General features: G+C 44.6%; 1 protein-coding gene across 1 annotated transcript; it reads left to right on the plus strand.

Moving 5' to 3' along the window:
* The first annotated feature begins 437 nt into the window (after nt 1-437).
* Nucleotides 438-24,084, plus strand: SCTR (secretin receptor). The gene is made up of 13 exons (XM_074595156.1): nt 438-1,029; nt 5,016-5,142; nt 9,681-9,791; nt 13,731-13,834; nt 14,121-14,218; nt 15,174-15,306; nt 16,521-16,674; nt 16,766-16,826; nt 17,379-17,448; nt 20,229-20,320; nt 20,416-20,554; nt 20,754-20,795; nt 21,823-24,084. The coding sequence occupies exons 1-13, from the start codon at nt 985-987 to the stop codon at nt 21,997-21,999; spliced, it is 1,353 nt and encodes a 450-aa protein (XP_074451257.1). The 5' UTR covers nt 438-984; the 3' UTR covers nt 22,000-24,084.
* Nucleotides 24,085-24,908: the final 824 nt, after the last annotated feature.

Below are 24,908 nucleotides of genomic sequence, written 5' to 3' on the forward strand. Positions count from 1 at the left end.
TTTGCAGTAGTTTTGACACAAAACAAAAACTGGAAAAAAAAAAAAAAGCGCTCTGCGTGCAGGGAAGGGGACTGCTGAGGAACTACCTGTGGGGAGCCCCAGACAGCTGGAATCAACATCCCACCAACGAGGTACGACAGCGATCCAAATGTGATGACATCTTGCCACCTATAGCACGAGGATGAAATGCAGACTGGCTGTTTCTCTGGAAGTTGGATGAGAGGGTGAATCCCAGGGAGCATTTAGAGTCCTCTTTGGAAGGGGGGGGAAGACAAGATCCCCTGTTTGCCCGTTCTCTGGTGCCTACCCCAGACTTGAGGTAATCTTCAGCTCCGGCAGCTGTGCTTGCCTGGGCTTGGTAGGAGGCGCGGGTAGCCGGCTCTCCTGCAGCAGGCTCCGCCAGCTTTCTGACTTCTGCCTCTCAGGGATGTGTGCTTGCTGCAGGAGGCATGCGCGGAGCTGTCGGGAGCAGAAGCAGTGCAGGCAGCCCGCATCACATTCCTCCAACCCTGTTTCTCAGCAGGGCACTTTTTACAGGGCTGGGTTTCGCCTTGATTGATTACGTCTGCCATTGTGGCGTTGACATCTTATGCAGGAGTCCTGCTTGGTCCTTTATCATGGGAGCATGAGGAATGGTCATTCCCCAGCGACACCCGTCGATAACAGTGAATAATAGCCGGGAAGGGAGACAGACGATAGTAGGAACACGCTCAACAGAGGTGCTGTTATTCTTGGGGCAGGAGGCTTCTGCAGAGGAGGAGGAGAGCTGGGAGGGTGGACAGGGGAGTCCTGTCATTGCTGATGCTCTCTAGGGCTCAGCAGCTGTAGAGAAACATTGACTAAGGATGGTCAAAGCTGGGAAGGAAAAAAAGAGAGGAAGGAAAGGGATGAAGTGAAAGGAGCTGAGAGCTACGCTGGAGAGCCTACGGACAGCCTGGTGACCTCTAGTGCGCAAGGGGTGAAGGAAGCAGACTGTGATTGACTATGTGGACCATCTGGGTGATCATCTTCTGGATTTCAGCTGTCCTGGTAGGTGCTCAGAGCTATCTATTCCCAACTGCATGGAATCACATGTTGTCTGAGTAAGTGTGCCTCTGTTCAATGAAGTCGTGGTGTCTGTTTAAAAAGGTCTGTATAGCAACTGGGATATTTTTATTCTTTTTATTCTTGCTTCTGCTGCTTCCTGCACTAACTGACAGTGGGCAGGTGGTTAGATGCTGGATGCCTCAGTTTCCTCACTATATAAAGACAGCAGCATGCCTCACTTTCCCCATTTGTACAAAGACAGCAGTGTTACTAACCTGCTTTGGTTAACATAGCAGGTTCTGCAATGAAGGAAAAAAGACTTGATGCCATTTAGAGATGCTTTGATGATTCACACCAGCAAGCAATCCCCTAAGGGGGAATGCCCACCACTACCAAAGCCTCCCTTGATTCAGACTGAAGGAATGCAGAGCAATGCTTGACCCACAAAGTTTGGTTTCTTTCTTTTAGCTTTACCACTTTACTGGGTATTTGTGTGGCAGATTGTCACTACTGAGCTCTGGGCGCTCAGACCGGACGGGAAGGACAGCTGAACCTGGGCTGTGATCTCCAGGTGCTGCTCAGCTTTTTTAGCTTTTGCAAGCATACAAAACCAAGACTGAAATATGTCCAGCATGGCTGTGAGAAACTGGGAAAGGATCAAACTCTCGGCAGATGTAAAAAATCACTTTTTCATTGCAACTAATGGAAAAATCGATCTATTTGCCCCAGCAGGGGATTTGGATCAAACTCTGAGAAAACCTGAGCCCTGCCTAGACATTTTAATTGCAGCCTGAATGCAATCGCAAACTTTTTTTGCCTTTTGATTGTCTTCCATAATAAAAATAGTGACTGTGATGATTTTCTTGTAATTTTGGTTTCTTATTCTTAGGTATTACTTAAGGGACTCTGTAAATAGATGTCATTGCTCAGGGTGCCACTGAGAGCACCTCCTTCCACTTATTCTTTTTCTAATCCTTCAAAATACGTATTTAGATTTTGCCAGACATCTTTAGTTCTCCTTTAAATCCTCTCATTAAACTAAATCCACTTACTTTCAAATTAAATGGCTGTGAATTCTGTGGCTGCAAATATTGTTTATACTGAATAGTGTTTAGATCCATTCATTCCACAGGTTAAAAACTGTATTTGGCTGTTGCTATCAATATCGCAAACTGCAGCTTTCTGCCCATTCTGGGCATGTAGTTATCACAGCTGTTTCTGATTGGAATGGTGTTGGTATCTTATATTGTCTTTAAACAAAATATAAGGATGTCTTGTCCCCTCCTCAAAATCTGACAGCCTGTGAGCTGGGAGCTGTTTCAGTGAATTGGTTAAGAAAAGATGAAGAAACCGCACGTAGAGAAGCCCATTTTCCTCCTCAATTTCAAGGTGCGGGGGCAGGCTATTTGCTCCCAGGTGTGGATGGTAAACACGAGTGAGACTGAGTGCAGCCAGCAGCAGAGTGGGGTTATCTTGCCATGGGATGGGAATCGGGATTTCGCGTCCCTCAGCAAACAGCCGCGCCGGACCTGTGACAGCCCTGCTCGCTCCCAGCTGGCTCCATCGGATGCCAACGTTGGTAAAGAGTGACTGAGGGACAACGTTTGTGCAAAACAAGGTCTTTAAAGCAGCACCTGGAGGCTCCCTGCTTTCCCTGGGTTTAAAAATCCTGTTACCTGCACCTCTATTACCAGGCAGTGGTACCTATCTGATCAGAAGAATAGGGTGGACATCACTTGTTGGGGTAAAACAGTAATTGTAAAGCATTAACTACACCACATTCCTGCTTGAGCCACATACTTTATGTAAGAAAATTACACTGCATCAGATCATCAGTGTGGTCTTCGCAGCTGGATGTGTAAAACTGTGTGGCCTCATGCTAGGCGTAAAAAATGATTGTAGTCTTTAAATCTCCTTCTAGAACAAAGGCTTTCTTAGGACCTACATTCCTTAAAAGGAAACAGTGCCCACAAGATGGATAGGCTTATTTAAGATGAACAATTTTCCCATTTTTTAGATTATTACAATGTGATTTCTAGCATTTATTTTTACGTATGTTCAGTATCGTCTTGAACAACCTGCACGCAGACCAGACTGGTTCTGTTGGCCCCTTCAAATGCTCAGCACTGATGTTGCTTTTTAATGTATTTTCAAGGCAACTTTTGGACAGACATACTACAGCAGAAGTGCGTTGTAGGTCCTAACTGTCATATTTGAACTTAAGAACTCTGAAAATGTACTAAATTGCTTTACTACTGGTAATCAAATAGATAACAATAGAGAGTGATAAATAATGCACATTTAAAAAATCTGTCAATATTTAGAAATTATCAAATTCAGCCTTCAGCTAATAGCTGGAACTCCTGAATTCAATTACATTTCTTTAGACATTTCTATTTTTTTCAAAGACTAAATGGATTTTAAAAATTTGTTTTTTTCAAATATTACATGGATTTAAAATGCATTTAAATCCTGGCATCAGAGGATTGTTTATTTCATCTGAATTCTTTGCACATGTGATTCCAGAAAATTAATTACAATATGCAAAACCAAATAGTTTTTACTTGATTTATTTAATGACACACAAAGACAAGGGAGAAAGATGCTGAAGTTAAACACATCGGACCAATTAGATGAGGCATGATAAACTGCTGGAAAGACCAAACTTTGTTCAGAAATACAATACCCAGAATACTTCCAGCTGAAATGAGTGGGAGTATAGTCGCTGATGTCTGTTAGGCTAAAATGTAATTGTAGAAAAGTAATAGCTTTCATTACAAGGTTTTCGGTGATTCTCTGTCCTAAATCTAATCTGAAAGTGATCAGCAATGCTACAAGTTTGATTAGATTGAGTAGTAATATGATGCTGCTGGGTTAACTTTTCCTACACAAAGTACATTAAAAAATCTATCATCTGCTACTTTTCAAGTAATACATCCTGATGACTTGCTTTTAATATTTCAAGTATATGTGTGTATATACATATGCTTATATACATGTACATGTAAGTTCCATAGTGTGAATTTATAAAGATTTTGGGGTTTGTTCTTGAGGGAATTATCTGCTTTGTTATAATGGGAATGTTCAGGTTTTGTTTGGGGTTTTTTTGTCAAAAATAACAGAAACTGATAAAATAATAGAAATGGTAAAAGTGCTTTTTTACTGCAAGACATAACAACTGGCACCTTGTCCTACAAATCATTTGCAATGACTTTTAACACATGCCACTTTAATGGTTGGTAGCTGTTTTGTACATACATTTTGGTCCAGCTACACGTAACATAAGCTGCACATTTAATTGTTACATCAGGATTGAATTAAGAATAACGTTTCCACACTGCTTTGTGAGAAAGAGGGTGGGGCAAGACAGGAAGGTGAAAAAATCACCTTAGGACAAATTACTGTCTAGGTTCTCGCAAAAATCTGGGTGAGATTCTGCTTTCAGGTTGGCTCCTGCAGGTTCCAGCAGTGAAACAGGCTTAGATTGCCTACACCAGTGGACATATTTGGATCACTTGTGCCCAGGCAAATGAGCTGACAGGTCTATGGTTTAACACTGCCAGGGGCGAGTAATTAATTCTCTGTTGCTCTAGGAGAGTCCATCAGTGCCCTGGATGTTTCTGCAGTCTTTTGGAAGAGCATCCTGCTCATGTACTTAATTTAGCAGAATAACACATTAATTTTTCTCAATAACAGTAATGTCAGCAAAAGGGAGAAGGCAGAAACTCAGTCTGTGCTTGCCTGCTGCTACTATAAAAAAAGCAGACTTAATTAGGAAAAATTACTGTATTTCAAGGAAATTGAATGTATTTCAAGGAAATTGAATATATTTCAAGGAAATTGACTGTACTTCAAGGAAATATTGCCCACAATCAGTTGATAGGGTTAGGGTTACACGGGGAATATAGCATAAGAAGGGGAAATCCTGTTGAGGGAAATCCTGTAAGTTTTAAAAGGAAAAGTGACTCCACTGCTTTTAAAATTTGCAGATCAGAGCTGTCCCACCTGTCTGTGACCTCCTGAGTGTCCTGAAAAAGGAGGAAGAAAAATGTGCTGAGATTCTCTCGCTGGAGGCAAAGAACAGAACACCTGAAAATGAACTGCTCCCGAGCTCAGGTAAAGGCTGAACGAATACGCAGGATTAAAAACTGCTCTTACATGAGCTGGGTGGCCTCAAAATCAGACAACCGCACATTCCTTCCTATAGGAGGCATGCATCTTCTATGCATCTCTCATTTAGGAGCAGAAAAACAGGTAAGAGCTGTTGTAAGGCTCCGAGAGTTGGATTTTGCCCTTACTATGACAGCAAGAGTTGTAGGAGCCTTCTAACTCAGCTGCTCAACCCCAGTCCTCACAACTAGGTAGTGCATCAGCAACAAAATCTTGCAAATTGCAGAGGATTTGGAATTCTTCTCATCTTGGACACGGATATTTTTATAAAGTCAGCCCAGTAAGTGCAAATTTACTTAACTATATTTGCCTTCAAAATCAATCAATACCAGCAGCCAACATTTAAATCATGTGGCCTGAAGGTTCTTGTTGCTTCCTCCTTGCTCTAACTCACTGTCACATAACAGAGCTCTTGAATTTCAGAGATTTATCATCGTATTAAGGAGTTTTTGGGCCTGGGGAGTTCTTGTGGTACTGAGTCCTCATCATGTAGACAGGTTTCCTTTCACAGCTGAGCAAGCGTATTCCTGTGCAAGGGATCTCAGAGAGAGAACTGCAAGCAATTATTGAAGATTGCCTACGAACTGAGTATTAGCTTCCGCAGGCAGCAGCCGGGTCAGCATCTCACGGATTGCATTGGATGGAGGCAACAGATGTGACTATTTTTTGTGCATGACCAGCCATCACCACTAAGGATAGGTCTATGTCATTCACAGCATCTCGCAGTCTGAACTGTTTCCAGGTGACTTTGGTGGACCGTGACATGGCGAGGTCCTCATCAGTGTGGAAAGTGAAGGGGCTCCTGTGAGATGTGGTGTGTGCAGGGTGTCCTGGCCAGAGATAAGATACTGTGTGTAGCAAGAGTTGAGGCTTTTTCTTAGTTTCAAAGCCTTCCTCTCTAGCAGAGAGTGTTGGAGACACAGAACTTCTTCCCTATGACCTGGCATAAGGGCAGAACTCAGAGGGAAGATCTATCGCCGGGTTTCTTATCATACCGAGCATTTTTCTCTGTCTTTGTTTTGTCCCTGTGAGCCTTGTAGACTGATGGGTGTGAGCACAGCTTCAGAGCATTATGCCCATGTAGCAGTGACAGGGTACCTTATGGCCGGTTGCCAGAGACTCCAGAATGCAGATCTGTCTCGTTGCATGTAAGAAGTTTGATGATATGAATAAATCAGTATTGTTTGTTTCCTTCCCCGGTGCCCTTCACCAACGAGGAGGGTGGTTTGACAACCTATCTATTTTTTCTGCTTTGATCCTTTGACATGGGTCTAATGTCGAGCTCTGCATTTCCTCTGCACCGGAGCTCCAAAGATGCAAACAAGCTAAACTTCACAGGACTGTGCAGGTGTGGACCAGCACTAGCATTAGCAGGCAAGACCATTTTACAGATGGTCTCGTTTTATCTCAGTCAAATAGTAGCTCCTCAGTAGAGACTTAATCTAGTTTTAAGTTGGGTCCAAGTCTTAAAAATTCCCCTGAGGCCTTTTGTTACTGGAAATTTTTAAACAGGGTAATTCTACCCTCTGTGCCACTCTCCCCAAATCTACAGAGAGAGATGGTAAAAGTACAGGACTATGTTAAATCTTTGAGAAAGCATTTCCAATGACTGTCAAAATTGCTCTTGTAACTCTGGCCAGTCAGATCAAACAAGGCATACTGCCGTGGGCTCAGGGCTACCCACGCAGCAGAAAGCCTTAAGCTGGAAGTGGCCAGAGTGACTAAGCCCCTCTCTGTCTCTGTAACTGTGCAAACACACCTCCTGGAAGCAAAACCCCAGAAAAATAAACAGGGGTAAGATATACATCTTTCCCCAAGTATTGGCTTCTGAAGAGAGAGACCAGAAATTTCTTTCTGCTGTTCTTTACTCAAGGAGGGTTTGTTACCTCAGTAAATTATGGAGTAATGCTTTTATTCTGGAAAATATTTGCTTGTATTCTGCAAACACCTCCAGCCTTTGATTATCTGTGTGTCTGAGATCCATGTGGGGAAAATCCCATAGAGGGACTTTAGTCTGAAGAATAGATAAACAAAGCTCTGGCTACCCAGTGCATGTCCCTGGTGGATCACGCAGGGAGAGAGAAATGCAGTTTTTCAGGGTGTAGGTCGCCCTGCATACCCCATCCCTCCTGCATCTTCCCCAGAAGCTTTGCCTGGTGCGGGCAAGCAGCGTCAAGTGGAATGGCACAATAAAAGGCAAAGCAAGGGACAAGCTTCCACAGCGCTGTCTCTGCTGCAATACTCACATCCCTGTGAAAATGGTACAAACACACAGGATTAGTTGCAAGTGAATCAGGCACAAAGTACCTGAGCAGCGTGTGTTTCTTATCCTGCTGCAGTATAAGGAAAAATGGACTCTGTATTTTACCTCTGCCCTTGTGATACCAGTAGCTTGGAGGAGGGAGAAGGGCTGTGCTCTGCCTCCACCCAGGAGGCTCTTTAGGTAAGTAGGGGTGGGTGGCACTGGCTTTACTCCCTGAGGGCTGGTGAGAAGCTCTCCCACCTCCTGCAGGAGGAACTGCTTGGCTGGGTTTTGTTTTCTCCTCCCAGGAGGAGACCATCCCAACAGGTTTTTCTGTGCACTGAGTCTGATTTGGGGGCTTTATGCCAGCGCTGTTGGGATGAAGGTTTGATAACCGAAATACTGCAACACAGCTGGGCATAAATATCACCCAAGGTGATGTTTCATTTGCAATTAAACTATTGCTTTGAAGTAAATTGTTACCAAGTCATATAAACATTGGCACAAGGAGGACATCAGAGCTGAGGTGCCCTGGCTGTTGAAAACTCCAGGCAGTAGGACTGTTGTCCAGGAGGAAATCAATACATTTCTGGAAATGAAAATAGCTTTGTCGGGCTACTGGAGGCTGGCCTTATGAAGCACAAAGCATTTGAGGAGAACGCTCAGCACTTCCCTCAGCTTTCAGTAAGTGTGCAGGGCATTTGGCACATGCCAGGACCCACCAGGTGTAGGGTGGTCCTGGCATGCTCCAGTGGCCTCTTTTTCCCCCGTCATGTTACAAAACCCCCAGAGGAGATTTTGCTAAAACCAATGACAATGAGTGGAGGCAAAAGAGAACTAGCCCAAATGATTTCAGCCAGTGTCTGGAGAGGAGCAAAATAAGAAAGACAAGAATTATAGTTTCTCTGTGGCACAAGAGGCAAAAACTGTAGGTCTTCTCTATTAACATGCTGCGCCACAGGCCAAAATTCATCCATGCCAGCTTCAAGCACCTAAGCAAGATGTCTAAGTTGAGATCACCATCACACTGTGTTCCACTGGCCATCGGCTCCCTGATGCATCTCTACCAGCTCCACCAGAAGGCAACATAGCCAAGCTGAGGGTGCAGCTGGAAAAGCCTGCCTCAAACCCTGACTGTAGGAGGGGACCACAACTAGGCCATCCTTAATAGAAGCAGCTCCTGTGCCTACCTGAGGGAAATGGGGTGAATCTGGACAGTGTTGGTCGGTCCCTGCAGCTGATGGAGGTCTCAGGTGGCAGAAGGTCCAGGGAGGGCAACGGACCCATGGGCTCGTGCCTGCAGAGACCCCAGCAGGACTCCAGGTTCAGTGGCTGCTCTGAGATGGGTCCTCCAACAGACACTCTCAGGGGCCTGGTCTTGGAAACAACAGTAGAGGCAGATTTTGCCAGAATATTGGTGTGTATCCATGTTTTGCCCTGGCCTGTAAATGTGATGACCTTCCCTCTACAATCGCAGGGACTGACGGAGCTTGGCAAAGTTTTTCTCTCCTGCAGCAGAAAAGCCATTGAGACCTGCAGCCAAGCCCAGCGAGTGGTCTGTTGGCGTTATTCACTCCAGAACAGCCTTGGTATAATGAAAGACATGAACAAGCAGAGCAGTATTTATGGTGATACAGGCATGACGCTGATACTGTTCCTCTCTGCCCTTCGCACAGTATCATTCTGAAGCTGTTTCAACTCCTAGTCAAGTTGTATCTTTTTCTGTTTACAAAAGGATTATGTAAGGAAAACATCAGGGTGACTCAAAGTGGAAGCTCTAGGAGGGCTGAAAAGTCAGCTAAAAAAATTCACATCTGGTTTCCTTCACCTTTGCAGGGCCATTCAATGTTACCAGAAGACAGATGGGTAGCCAAAGGCCTGATGGAAAGTTTACAAGGGCCCAAGTTTCTCTTTGTTTGGCTAGTAAAGACCAGTGGAGTCAAGGACCGGAACGGGACAGGTCTGGATCTTGCTCGGTCTGGTTTGAAGCAAGCAGGAACTGTTCTGTCCTATCCAGGTCTCGACAGGCCTCAGCAGGACTTGCTCTGTCTCATCCAGCTTGCTTTTCGGAGTACTGAGCATCTTTGTTCCCACAGCTGCCTTGGTCCTTGGGAGACATTGCATGGTGTTTCATTGCTTGGAGATGTTTCATAGTGTTTCATAGTGTTTCATTGTTGGGAGAAATTTCATAGTGTTTCGTCACTGGGAGATGCTGTATGGTGTTTTGTTGTTGCCCCCCCAGGCAGATGTGCTGGAATGTGGGATAATATGAGCTGCTGGCCTTCGTCTGACGTGGGACAGATTGTCAACGCTCACTGCCCTGAATTCTTCCAGATGTTGACTGGGAAAAAAGGTAACACTAAAAATATGCTTTTCTTGCCCAGGTGTTTTTTATAGTTATTTTATTTTTAAATGTGATATTTACAATGATGCCACTGTAAGGTCTGAATCTGAAGTGAAATTGTGTCCCTGCTTCTTTTAAAGATGGATGGTTAGCAGCTCTGTTGCCAGCAGTAAGCAAAATGTGGGAAAGCTGGGAATTAAAGTAGCAAGATGTTTTAAGTGTTTATTTTCCTTAGCCAGGTGGAGAAAATGCAGAAAGTAAATGCTATCCTGAAAAGCTGTTTTTTAGCATGGTTTCTTAAGGAAAAGAGTTTTCTCCACTCAAGCTCTGTGTTCATGTATTTCTGACCATCTTTCCCCTTCTAATAACTCTTAGAGACAGTGGCTGATCTCAGCTCAACTTGACGGGGACAAAACTTCACAGAGTTACGTTCATTCAAGTTTTGGCAAAACAGCTACCCAGGTAGGAGGGAAAGATCTCTTTTTTGCCTCCGTCAAGAGGAAATCTGCACCGGGGTTCATCCCTTGGCTGTGACAGGCTCCACAAAAGTGGCACAAATTCATGGGAACTCATGTTTCATGGCTCACCAAACAACTTACTCAAAAAGAGATGAGCTCAAGCAATGTTTGTGGTCCTTTCTCTGGGATTTGTAAGCTAGAAATGAAGGGAAATCTATTCCCAGTATACTACAGTAATCACGAGCCATTAAGTAGGAGTTGCTGCTTGCTTTCTGTTCAGTTACACTTTTCAGCATTGCCCAAGAAATGTGCTTACATTTCTCTTCAGTGAGTTAATGATTCAAATCAGAAGAGGATTTTGCATTTTTCAGTTATAGGACACAGATTAATGAGGTCCAGTACTTACAGAAAAGCAGACAGATTCATTTTATGGAGGGAGGAATGGGAGACAAAGTATTAGATTGTCTAATAAAGATTAGATAAGTCAGAGGAGAAGCACTTAGTGCTCTTTAAATAAAATGAGACATGAGACATTCAGATTAAAATAAATACTGTACTACTTTCTGTACACACAAACAGTAGCTGCCAATTGAATCTTATGATCTGGTTTAAAGACAAAGGATAAACTACACAAAGACACAGATCACTGAAGAAATCATCTGTCTGGCATGCGCTCACAAATCTTTAGTGTAATGATACTGTCCCTTAAATGCATTACATGAAATCCTGGCTGGTACAGCCACTAGAGGGAACTTCTCCCTGCCTCTGGCCTTCGTACCGGGGGAGGAAAACAGGAATTTGTACATCCAAAGGTCATAATTACATCTCAAATGTGCACTGCATTATCTTCGAGATAGTCTAACAGCTTTAAACTTTAGTTGCCCTCCTTATCGAGAAGCTGAGAGCTGAACCACTTCTGATCAGCAAAAATCCGAGTGACGTTGTTCAAAACAGAAACCCAAGACACGGTCCATTGGCATTTGCATCTTATTTTGGTCTCTGCATCTGGCATTTTGGGTCAAAGTCAGCAATAGTTTATTCACATTCTCATAGCCACATTCTTCTCTGATTTTATACTGCGGTTGTCTTGTGACTCATGTATTTAATTACTGCTACAGTCATTGTCTTGTTTGAAGGAATTTTGCAAAAGAAAAACAAAGATCTGTTTGCTTGAAAAAAAAAGCTAAAGTTTTCTCTCCTCACCACTTACAAAGCAGATGGGCAGCCACAAATGCCAAAGGCCCATACGTTAAGGGATGCAGACAGCTCTGAGCTCTGACCAAACCCTGGTCTCGGTGCTGTTGAGCTTTGTGCTGACATCTAGACTTGCATTTGCAGCCCAGACTGTCTGCCCCCTTCCCACATGACAGACCAAGGAAACAAAATAATTTGGGAACAAGTAATATAACTGAAGTTCACATCCAGACCTGCTCATTGTGTCTCAGGCAAGAAATGGGGAAAGGTGTGACAGCTGTGGGGATTCAGAGGCAGAGGAAAAGGCCACATAGGATAACCCCAGTTCCATGGCCATCCCTTTAGCCAGTGTTCCCCCTTGCATAGGCAACCCCAAGGCACCAGCAAACACCAAGCACTGATCGTTAGACAGACTGCAGACCCCGAGTCTGCTCCGAGCAGGGCATGCTGCAGTTTTCCCAGCGTGTGTGTCACCCATAAGCAAGTAGCATTGTTAAAGTTGTGCTCATGTCCATCAGTGTAAAATGCCCTGCATTATCTCCCATGATTCGCATATAACACAATTGCATGCACACACCAACACAGAAATTCACCTCTTCTTGTCTGATCTACTTTGACATCCTCAGGCAAAAACCAGTTACAGGCATGTTTCCATGCACAACACTCGGCTCTAAGTACGTGTCTTAATAATTGAAGCTGAAGTAGAGAATTTGCCACCATACCACTCCCTTGCTGAGTGCTAAGGCAGGTTGGGGAGAGCTGTTTCTCCCCTGTTGCTGCTGCGCTGCAGCAGTGTATAGAAAACGGGGTATATAAAAAGCACGCCTGGCCCTTCCAAAGACGCTACAGTGGAACAAGAGATTCATAAAAGCGTCAGAATAATAGTCTGATACTGACACACCCAGCGCTCTACCCACTTGGAGATCTCAGCATGTTGCTGCGCCTTGCAGTTTTACAGAGGTGAGTTCAAACCAAGTGCAGACATGCTGTCAGGTCACCAGAATTAGCCCAGAGGTAGCAGGAGCCCTGACTCTGTACTGACAGTCCCAGCAGGGCTCCGAAGAGCATAAACCAGTGCCAAGTACTGCTGCATATACATCTCCTTCCATTCCCTCAACACTGTGGGGACGTTTTGCAGGGACTGGATGCCTAGAGTCCCCGTGTCTAAATGTGTGGGCAAAAATAGACTTTTATGGTCGCTTCTAGCAAGGCTTCTACTAAGAAGGGCTGCTGATTTCAGGCCCTCTCTAAGTCCTTGCTAGTGTTGCCATTACTGCAGCAAAGCCAGGATTTTACTCCTCGTTTCTAAAGTGTGTCCCCTACCTGACAGGTGAATGTGATTAGGACAGTGGGCAGTGGTTTTACTTCTTTTTAAAAGTTTCTCTTCAGCACATAACCTACATGCCCGGTAGGATCATTGTCTTCCAGTGAGATTGTAAGGTGTGTAGGGGAGGACTTGCCACTTCCACTTTAGGGCCAAACATGAATATGGACATGTTCAAACCTGTCCTATTCAACCATGTGCAACTTGCTGGTGATCCACCTCACTCAGCTTTAGGAGTGTAAATGTCAGAAGTCGGTCAGACAAGCTGCCCTCCGAGCACGTCTGTCTGAAAATTAGATGAATTCTGCAAATGCCTCTTTTTCTCCACTGACTAGAAAGACAGCCAGTAGTGACACAGTTGGACTCAAGCATTTAGCTTTCAGATGTCTAACTTAAATCAGGGGAATCCCATTCTAGCCTTTAATTTGCAAGTAAGCAAGGAAATCAACAGTGTAAGATAAAGCCCAGACCTGGCTGTGGGGAAAAGCCTTTTAGTTTTCACTTACATCTCACCAAAAATCTGTGACCATCTAAAATTTTTTCTTCTCTTCAGACCATGACAAACCACAGTAAGGAGGTGGGAACATTCAGGAAAGTATCAGGTTTGCATGGAGCATGAATTTGTGATTGAACAAGTCATGTGTTTGCTGATCTTGGAATACTGGCCAAGAAACACCAGATGTACCGAACAGTATTATTTATGTTGCAATTAATAAAAACACATCCATCATAGTCATCCCTGAGTTGGCAAACAATATTATGACCCACACAAATACACTGGGCAAGTATCAACATAATTAGCTCAGCTGCATTTCACCTCCAGCTATGCGGAGTGCACTGCCTGGGGAAAATAGACTCTTCGCTCTTGGAGCAACTCTACCAGTTGGTGACTGACCCCCAAGAGGAACAAAGATACAATTCGAAATGATCACGTTTGATTCTCTCTTTTTTGTTGTTGTTGTTACCACACAGGTTTTGTCTACCGAAACTGTACGAGTGAGGGTTGGTCAGACCCATATCCGAGACCTGATATCGCTTGTGGCTACAATGTCAATGACACGGCAAACGAGGCGAGAGTGAGTCCGAGTTCCTGTGACCACAGACCTGCTGCTTTGGGGCCCTGGGGGAGGGACACGTTAAGGAGAGACCGAATGATGTTGTGATTAATTCAAGTGGGATTATTCTTGTAGGTGTTTTTCAGCATAAATGCTTCCTCCAAATGATCAGAATGGATTGCTGAGGGTAAAGCCTTGGTAGCTGATTTTACAAGGAAATTTATTTGTTAAGTAGGAGGAGACTCTTGATGTGGGCTGATTTCTACCAGACAGTCAAAGATAAAAATGTGAATATGTTTCCCTGCAGCGTTCGTATTTCATGACTCTGAAGACCATGTACACCATTGGATACTGCACCTCCCTCGTGACGCTGACGATAGCGTTAGTGGTCCTGGCCTGTTTCAGGTGAGGAGAAGCATCTCTGGTTTCTATTTGGCCAGGACTTCTGGTCATCTCAGCTGACAGAGTCTTCTGTTGGCTTTCAGGGAAAGTTAAAAATTAAAGTATTTCTGAAAACCTTCACAGAAAGCAGTGACAAAAATGATCTCTGAGTCTTGTCTCCCAGAAAATGTCAGGGCTGCTCCTCATACTGTGCTCTCCTGTCCTTTCCAAAATGTAGCTGGATGTATTTTGCAGACTGGTGTTTGCACCACCAAAGGACTTCAGTTTCCTTGGGCAGAGTGTATTTTCCTCTGCTGTTCTTTTGCCTGCTTGGGACTGTGGCTAAAACTTTGCTCTAAGGGCTGCTGCACTGACTGCTGGGAAGGTGTTTCAGGTTTACGGCAGTGATCTGACAGTCGGCTTATCTTCACGTGTCCTTATAACTTGGAATTTGTACTTTGCTGCTTATTCAGTGAAATGAATTTCCCTTACAGTATTAGGGAAGCACCTCCGGGCAGAAGGAACCCCAACTACTTTGCAAACTTGTCTTCAGGTTGCGCAGCCTCTGGATCCAGATTATGTGGACATTTAATACTGAAAACATCGCAGGCACAAAGTGCACTGTGCAGGCAAGCCAAATAAATCCACCCAGGTGTGGATAAACACCTTGGCTTCTTGTTACTCCAGAAAGGAGGGAGGGAGACTAGACCAAGCATATTGGCATAAAATCACAATTCTTCTGGCAATGTTCAGCTTGTTTTAGTGCTTAAGTGGAGCAGATATGACTTAAGCTTTTTAAGGTCTTCCCTAGGATATCCCTCTTGGGAAATGCATTAGTCTTCCTTTCACAGACAGAAAAACAGCATTCTTAATTTGTCAGTTTAGCATTAACAAGGATCGAAACCTGCTGTTTACAGCCACAAGCTAACTGCGTTGGCTAGGAATGTAACTTCACAGGATCTCTCTCTTTTTGTAACAGAAGACTTCGCTGTACAAGGAACTACATCCACATGCATCTCTTCACATCGTTCATTTTGCGAGCTTTGTCCAACTTCATCAAGGATGCTGTTTTGTTTTCCTCTGAAGACACAAATTACTGCGGGGCATACACGGTAACCCTCTGCCTTCCAGCTCGCTCCATGCCTCAGTTTCTCAGCAGGATCCTAGCAGTAGTTAGTGTGCAGGGAAGGAAATCTCTGTCCCAGCTTTCTATTCAGCAGTGGGGTTATAGGAGAAGAGAGGTATGCCTTGTCCCTTCTCTGTCACTTGATCCCTCATGTTGGTTGTTCCAGACTGAGATTTCCCTGTTTGGGAGTATTCTTTGTGGGTGAGGGAGGCATGAGGACAGAAAAGCAGCTCAGGCTGGAGTATACACGCAGAAACCCAGGTGCAGTTCCTCCTGGTTACAGGTGCCCTTACAAATATTGGAGCAGAGGGCATCCAGGTCAGTCTGAAGTAGGTATCTCCATTCATCATCTTGATTGTGTTGACTAGATTGCCACAGAAGACACCAGGAGCTCAGCACATTGACCCAGAAATGCCCAAACGTGTGTCTCGGGCTATGGACACGGGATACACCACCAGGGTGGAGATTCTTACATGGATTTTAGATCCTGGTAGATGGGGCTGTCAGGAAAAGTACGAGAACACATTAAATATTGCTGACATACTGCAGTGTGAGACCAGATAGTAAGATACGTGTTTGCACCCAGAGAGCCTGGAAAAGGGATCTCCCAAATTCTGAATTATTTTTTCCTTTTTCTTTCTATTGCCAGCAAAATATCTTGAAAACTGCAGGGGCAGGAAGGATTGGGGGTGAGCACTGGAGATGATGTTCAATGCTTTAAGCCAAAAGATAAGAATTAGGGAGGGACAAAACAAGGTCTTTTTTTGTTGTTGTTGTTTTATCCACCCAAATTTGCTGGATTTTTGTTGTTGCTGAAGAGGAACATTTTGAGCAAATTTTAACTTGTCTTTATCGACCCTTTTTCTTAGGACAAAAAACCTGACATTCATGTGCTTCTCTAAGGTGATATTAGTGCTCCTGATACTAATAAGGCAGTAATAGAGAAACTCCTCTAAGCGTGACAGTAACCCAAACCCATGTCTCCATGATACATTGAGTTCTTGCTAGTGAGGCAGTTGATTAATGAATTTACAAGTGCCAGCTGCGCTTTCTTGTCATGTGAATGCTTGTCTCAAGGCCACCCATTTAGTCCCCTAATTGCTATAAAATCTCTATTTGCCAAGATTTACTTACAGCTCTCTCTCTGTTAGAAGGTAGATACAAACCCAGGCAGAAGCTAATTATTCTCTCTTTCCTCAGGCTGGGTGTAAACTCACCATGGTCTTCTTTCAGTATTGCATCATGTCTAACTACAGCTGGCTCCTCGTGGAGGGACTGTACCTCCACACTCTCCTGGTTATTTCTTTCTTCTCAGAAAGGAAGTTCCTCTGGAGGTTCATCGCGCTTGGATGGGGTACTGGTTCTCCTTTCAGTAAGAATAACTGTGGGTTTGTTTTGCCTTTGGGGTGGACTTGTGGAGCAGTAACTGGCATTTCCAATTGCAGGTGCCCCAACTGTATTTGTGGCTGCATGGGCGACTGCTAGGCAGCTCCATGAAAATATTGGGTAAGTTTTGTGGAGGGAGGGAAGGTGGCACACTGGGGGAAGCACACGGACCCCACGCAGGCTGCTCCACTGGCTTCTGCTCATTCCTAACCTCTGGCAGCCAAGCAAACCAACCACCACCCTGCTGTGGTGCAAGCCTGGATCCTAGCATGGGCAGGAGTACAGATCCAGCTGAGTGCCCCGAGAAAGAGCCTCAAATATCATTCAAGCATTTTCAAGGTTTCAAGGGTGGGAGGTAGTCTTCAAGTATTAATTCAGCCCATGATATTTTCAGTATATGCATTTGACTTTCTGATCCATGAAACTTTGTTCCTTTCTCTTCTCCCTTTCAAACTTTTGAACAGTGGTTCTACTGTAAGGGCAGGACATACTTTTGTCCCGTGCAGGTGGAAGGTTTTCTGTCAGAAATGTTGTACAGCTAAGTGAGAACAGGAAATTAATTTCATAGAAGAAGGGAATAGGGGCCTATCTGAAGTGCAAAACAGACTAAACCTCTTTGAAAAGGCACCAGTGTTTTCATAACTGACTGCACCTTCTCTTCTATTTTTACAGGTGTTGGGACATTAACACTGATGCCAATACCTGGTGGATCATTAGAGGCCCTGTAGTTTTGTCTATTTTTGTAAGTCTTTTCTGGGACAAGCAGATTCAGACTGTATTTTCAAATATTGTGAAGTCAGAGATCATCTACTCAACGTGCTTTAGAAGTGTGTTAATGAACTGATGTTAGACACGTGCCTGAACTGGTGTGACACATGAAGTACTGCTTAAGCAACTTCTGCTCAGCAGGATTTAGTCAGTAACTAATGCCCTGAAGCTAAGTTCACAAGGAAAGCTAGAGTGTCCTCCCAAGAAGCAAGAGCCTGAAGAAGATCAGGTTTCCACATCCTGTTGATTTCATATGAACTTGGCTGGCTTGTGGTAGCTTGTTTTGGACTGTTTCAAGGAGGGCTCTGGAGGAGAACCGAAGTGGCTGTATGTTTCAGTACAATCGCCTTTGTGTCTCCTGGTCAATGCCCCTCTCAGCAAAGCCAAAAACAACTTGCCTTACATGACCATTAGCTTTTGTTTTCAGCGATGAAAGCAGCTCACAGGCTGCATGCATTATATGTTAGTGGACTGCAATTATGCTATTGTGGCATTTCTCACTGAAATAAGGCATAGGCACTGAAACAGTGTGAACCTGCCCAGTACAAGGCAGTAGCGATGTCAAGAACAGTTTGGTACATATAATACTCATCACCCATAGTTTGAGCGGTTGTTGAGCCTTAGGTACCGAGGGGCTGGAGCTTCTTCTTGGAGATAGTGGTTCTGCCTGAGGGAGATGCTCTGGGGCAGACCACTCTGCAACAATCTATCTGAAGCCCTAGTACAGAAACATGTGAACTGCTAGTTACTCTCAAGGAACCCACTGACACTCCAAATGAGAACCCGAGAGTTGGTTGAGGTTTTTGTGTTGCCAGTAGGAGCCATTATGTTTGCAAAACCCAAACTGCAACACTTGCATGCTGTCTTGGAAACCCAAGCAGCAGAGATGGTGGGTTAAAGTTCTGCTCCTATTTTCCACTGAACAGTTCTTTACTCCCACAAGACAAGCAGAAGACCACACAAACAATTCAGGATCAACTTAACGAGGCCACAGCATTTATTTTTCTTAATGAAACAACCCTTACGCTCCAGAAGCCACTCAGCAATATTTAAATGCCAACAAGGCCCAGGCATTCTGCAAGGCAAAAAGCACAATCTTAATTTATCTTTTGACGGCCACCACCGGCTACCCCCTTCCAAGTTTCCTCAAAATCCTGATCGCATCTAGCTTAGCCACTTAAGGCAGGAGCCGCCTACATGCCTCTGCCTCTTTAACCTAAAAGAGGCTTTTCTCAAGCCCATAGCCACAGACAAACAAACAGCCCGTCCTTCAGAACTCAGATCTAATCTCTTTATTCCTCACGGGCACGCAGTCCTTAGCCGTTCAAAGGGTAGAAAATCAACACCGATAAACTCCTTTATGCTCCCAGGCTCACACTCATTGCCGTGCTGCCCGCGGGCGATCCCTCCCAGCAGGAATCCCCCCTCCCTTCCCCACTACCCCGGTAGTTTTCATCAGCAAAAAGTCCTGCTCAGCCTACACAGCTCACGCCTGGCCTAGTGGGTTAAAAAACCCAGAATCCCCAGCCTGAACCTCTTTTTTCCCCACCAACATCCCCCAAATATTTCAGTCTTCCCTTCACGTTCCCCACCCTTAGCTCCTCACAACTCTTTCCTCACCCCTCCCCAGCTCCCCAAACTTCCAGCCCTCTCCAGACACCCTCAGCAGCCCAGACAACGCAGCCACAGTTGCTCCCTCTTCATCCAATAATTTAGGGAACCTGGGGACGTCCTGTGTCTGTTCCATTTACAGCACACCCGCCTCTCTTAGGGGAACCCACCACCTCAGAGCCATGCTCCAGCACCCACAGGCACATGCAAGCCACCGTGGAGAAGATGCACCTCTGCGATGGTGTTTTCCAGACATCAGGGAGAGTTAAAGGCCTGCCACGGTGCAGGGTGTTGCAAAAGGGCTGTGGGTGCATGTTGGTGGGCTGTGCAGGTGCAGGAGGAGAGCAGGGCGATGTCGGGAGCCCCGATGCAAAGGGCAGATAAAACCCAAGGTCGCTACACGCTGGCAGTGGGAGAGAGGCACACTCAGGCTCTGGCTCCCCTGCGACTCCTGCTCTTTGCCTGAGGGTCAAATGAGCAGAAACAGCTATTGCTTCACCTTCGCCCAAACTGAGCAGCAGATCAGCATTTTTATCTGACATCCACCCTTGGAGAGGGGGGCAAAAGGAAAACTTCAGCATTGACTCTCTCCTATCCCTACTTTTATCTGCTTTGCCTCCATCACCCCAAACCATGCTGTGTCTTTCGGCAGGGAACAAACAGCATTTGCAGTCCCTGTTAGTAAGCAGTAGCTCCAGTGCTGCCTGTTTGCTGGCATCCAAAGCGGGGCCAGACTGCGCAGAGGCTGTCTGAACCCCACAGCCACACGGGAGCCTACTGATGTACCTGATCTCCCTGCCCTTTGGTGATTTGCCCGGATAATAAACCCTGATTGTTCCCAAAACTAAAGCTGCAGCGAACTGGTGGGGAAAGCAGGCAGCACCCATGCCCAGGGTGGCCAGGCAGGCTGGAGAGACAGGGACGGGGACTGGGATGGGAACAGGGATACAGTCAGGCCAGCCCCAGCCCCTCTATTCTGCCTGCTCAATCAAAACACCCCAAACCGGTTCTCTTGATACATGGCAGTTACATAAGCGGTGACTGGGCATTTGGTTTTGTTGCCTTTTTTCCTATTTCTTTTTCACATCCTTCTTTTTGTTTGTTTTTGTTGTTGTTGTTGTTGTTTTTGGTTTTTTTCTTCAGGTTAATTTCATTCTTTTTGTTAACATTTTGAGAATCTTGATGAGGAAGCTCAGGTCACCTGAAAGACGGAGCAGTGATTTCAACCAATACAAGTAGGTCCCTTAAGTCACGACTTTACGCCACATGAGCCCACCCGAGCCCCTCTTGCTCCTTCTACATTGGCTTTCCCCTCTGTTTTCATTCTCAGGAGACTTGCAAAATCAACGCTCCTCCTCATCCCTCTCTTTGGGGTCCACTACATCATCTTCGCTTTTTTCCCTGAAGACACTAGCAGTGGCACAATGGAAATTCAGCTGTTTTTTGAATTAGCTCTTGGATCATTCCAGGTAATATTTGACGAGCTATTATTTCTTTAAAATAAGAAAAGAAAAAAAAAAAAAAAGAGGCAGAACACATAACTCTGCAACAGAGCAGAGTCCCAATGGCAAAACCAAGCTGTCTGATTTCCCTTGGGATGCCTCATCCCCATTCAGAAGCTGAAACTGCAAGTTCTAATTTTGTGACCATGGTTCTTTTATCTTTTAGGGCTTTGTCGTGGCTGTACTTTATTGTTTTCTTAATGGTGAGGTGAGTTTTGTGTAGATAACATTTTCTTTTATTGCTCAAGCATGCCTCATTAATCAGTAGGATACGTTCTCCAACGAATCACACGTTTTATCTGAGAGTTTTCTTCCCAGCTACCTAACGTCACTCGTGAAATACCTCCTAGACCTGGCAAGCCTAAGTAATTGTATGCCAAATGCAAACTTCACCTCTCAACTATTGCAGCCCTTTCATAAATCAGATAGAATTATTACTGTCTGGGAACACAGGGTGGGAGTACCATCCTGCACACAGTTGCACTGACAATCAACTGCTTCTAACGCGTGCTGCTACTATTGGTCATCCCGTTGGCGTTTTCTTTGCTTGATCCTTGGGAGGGAATTTATTAAAAGCTGTATCTAGTCCAAGTTTATTTGGACTCTCTTAAGGTAAAGCTTTTGGAAGAGGGACCATTTCCTTTGTAGTTGTATGGTAACTCCCAGGCTCCTGGGCTAGAAATTGCTCTCCAAAATGCTGCTGCTGGTAGAGGTGGGGGGAAGCGTTATCCAAACCTGGGAGATCCTGAGGTTATTAGAAGGGAAAAAGCGCAACACATTAGTGCCTAAGGTGGAAGAAAAGGTCATTTTGAAATGGAAGAGGGGTTTGAAATACTTCGACTGATCCTTTAACAGTGTTCAGAAAAAGTTGTTTTGAAAAGAAAATCTGCATTTTTTTACTTTAGAGTGCCAAAATGTCCCCTTTTTATAATTAAAATAAAAATCTTGGAAAAACCTAAACCAAACACTTAATTAAGGACAGCTAGACTCTGTGAACAGCTTCACTTGCAATTAAACAGAAAAACGGGTTAACAGAAAATGGTGTGGCTGCAACAGTATCACTAGAAGTGACAAGAAACAGGCCCTACCCTAACCCCTTAAACTGGGGGTTAAATAAATAAATCCAAACCTTGGCAAAGGTAGCCCACTCTCCTTTTCCTGTTATACTGCCCTCCGCAATGCAGGGCTCCAAGATAAACTAGCTGAACTAAGTCTTTTGTGACCTTTCTACCTAGGTTCAGCTGGAAGTTCAGAGAAAATGGAGGCAGTGGCATTTAAACAAACACTTGCGTCAGCATCTCAGCACCTCAGCGAGTAACGGAGGAAGTGGCTTAACTCAAGAGATGCAGATGGTGAGGTCGAGCCCACCAGAGCACAGGAGAGCAACTCTCCAAAGATCAAGCGTGCTTTAACACTGTATGCTTGGAGGATACCTCCATGCTCAGATACACATGGTTAAGTCCCATGGACCGTGCTGGGAGTCTTGTGTATGTATCCAAAAGCAGGACTTGGCTGTAGATCAACGGTTCTTGAAGCACATCTGTTCATTTATATCCTGCGCAGCACCAGAGTTATTTTGCAAGGCAAAATGGGCCAAAACATTATGTCCTTCCTTGGGTTTCTGGCCACAGTCATTTGTGTTTCTTTCCACACCAATATTTTTCAGCTGCTATTTCTACCTTAAAGGTGACCTTTCATTTTCCATGTGGTTCTCCAACATGTTTCAGGATAAGCCAGGCTGGTGAGTTTTAGATGTTCTCTATTTCTTCTGCTGTTGAAGCTGGGAGGACGTTCAACTTTGTACGATGAAGGTTCTGTGCCATCTTTTAACACAGGCCATGGGCTTGAAATGCAAAATTAATTCACCGCTAAAATTTACCAAGACTCAAAGTCTTTCTATTGTGGTGATGGACACTGGACACTAAGAACATAAAGCACAGCTGAGCTCCTGTTTCCTCTCTGACTGCATATCCATTGCTCAGGTATGCGCCAGTGGCAGGTTCAGACAGTTTTCTTCCTTTGCCTCTTCTGACAATGGAGACCTCAGAACTAACAGTGGTACAATTCAGATCTTTGTATCTTTTTGAAATAGTAAAAAAACTATTACAGCATATTCCAAGGGTGTCCAAGAAAACTTCAGTAAGATGGCTCTTTCCTATTATGTCTGTAGCTGAGACTTGTCCAGTTACTCTTTGGAGGGAAGCAATGAAAGCCCTTGAGACATTTAAAACTCAATTGAACTGGACCATACAAGGTATCTTGTGAAAAACACCACCATAGCATCTGGCAAAAATCTCTTTAGAGTCTACAATCCCACAGCGTGCTGAAATCTACAAGACCGTGCATTGTAATACACTGTCACAAGGTATCTGAGCTTCTATTGCAGCTTTATGTTCTTAAGGATCAAATTGTTAAGCAAGTTTCCCTGGTTTGACCGGGAAAGGGATAAAACAATTCATCCAACAAATGCAATCAAGCCTCCTACTTGATTTTGTATCTGCATTTCCCCAGTTGGGGCAATTCTTGCCTGGTTTTCTTCAAGGGCAAAGATGACTGAGCAGAAAGCAAGTGGCTTTTATCACACTTCTCTCTCCCTCCTCCCGATCACTTACAAGACATTGGCAAAACATGCATGGTATGTCAAATGCTGACCAAGTGACATTCCCCAACACTCTGCCAAAACTGCTCTAAGGAGCTTTTATTCACACCAAACCATCATGGTAGACCTCTGCCACTTTACCAGAAGGCAAACATGCAGAGAAATTCAAAGGATGCTTTCAAAGTTAAATCACCTGTGCAGAAGCAGATTTTTAAGTGCTATTAGCACTGTTTCAAAACCCGAGATTCAGGAAAAATGTCTGTTTTTCTCTGCCGGTGCTGCCAGTTAGATGGCGCAGCCTGTGTCCTCCCTGGTGAAGCAAGCATTGTGGGTAGCAGCACCACTGACGGCAGCCAGGCCAGGAAGGGCACCTTGGCAGGAGGGAGGGTTTTGCATTCGCTCTGGCCTCCCTTGCCCAGTTTGCTTTGCCTGCTGATGCAGGTCACCCAGCAGCAGGAGAGCTGAACGTCTTTAAAACCAGGGGAAAAAAAAATAAAAATCAAATATAAAGCAGTCAACTGGCAAGCCGTTCCAGGAATTTATTTTAAACTTACATTTTTTGGAAATAGCAAGTTTTTGAGTCGACTTTGTCCTTTGAAACTCAGCCAAAGCAAGTAGAAGGAACAGCAGAAAAGCAGGATCAGTCCCGTGACTGAGAGAGAAGTGAAAGTCCCTCCATGCGTGTTTGGGTGAAAGACCTCACTTCTTGCTGACTTACCCATGCCAAGCAGAGCCTCCAAACTTCTTGGGGGTTCATTCTGTCCCGGCGCATTTAGCAAGCCAGATACTTCCGAAAAGATACAACCATTAGGCTAATTTTCTCTCTAGACTGCAAATAAGACCAAGAAGAATGGAACAACTTGTATGTTCCCTGTCTGAGAATTAAACATTTATCAGTCAAGCCAAAGCAGCTGTTTGTTTTAAATGCAAGTGCTTTCTTCTGGCATAAATAAATAAATAGAGATTCAGAGATACAATAACATGTAATTAATTAGATCTGATGCAATTATCGGGCCTCCCACAAGCCAGTGCAAGAGCTCAGCCCTGCAGTACGTTGTTAGGACCAGCCCTGATGGCACAAGGTTGGGTGGAGCCCAGACTGAGCATGAGACTTACTTGTACAGCGAGTCCTGGTGAAGCAGGGACAAACCACATGCTCCTGAACAAAATGCTGCTGCTTTCTATATTTAAAAAAAGAGTTCTAGCATAAGTAATTGTTTTACATGGACATTTTGGTTTTATTTGACTTGCCTGAAATAACAAAAAAAAAAAAGGAAGTATTTCCAGATTCTGTATTACATGTTTGCTTCAGGCATCAAGTGCTGGTCTGGTTTGTATGAAGAGCTGGGGCTCCATAAAAGCCCTCAGATGTCAGGTGGCATTTGGAGTCCTCGTTTTTTTGGGAAGAACAAGTCCACTGGTGCAGGTGCCAGAAGCAGATGGCCCCAGGCATTAGGATGCTGTGACCTGGATGTAGAATGCTGCTGCCAAGCACCACCATAGTGGGATGGGTTCTCACCTCGCCCAGCTTCTGCAGAGGTGGTACAAAAGCACCTTTCCCTGCTGGGGATCTCTCTTGATTAACTGTACTGACAAATACTGAAGAAAAGAGCTACTTAGCTCCAGGAACACTGACGAATTTATAAGCAGAGGAAGAGGGAAGTGAATCTCGGCGAGCAATGCAAAAAGGGAGAGATTAGCTGGTAATGCAGACTCCGGTGT

This window comes from Larus michahellis, chromosome 7 (assembly GCF_964199755.1).
Source record: "Larus michahellis chromosome 7, bLarMic1.1, whole genome shotgun sequence".
In the NCBI taxonomy this organism is placed as follows: Eukaryota; Metazoa; Chordata; class Aves; order Charadriiformes; family Laridae; genus Larus; species Larus michahellis.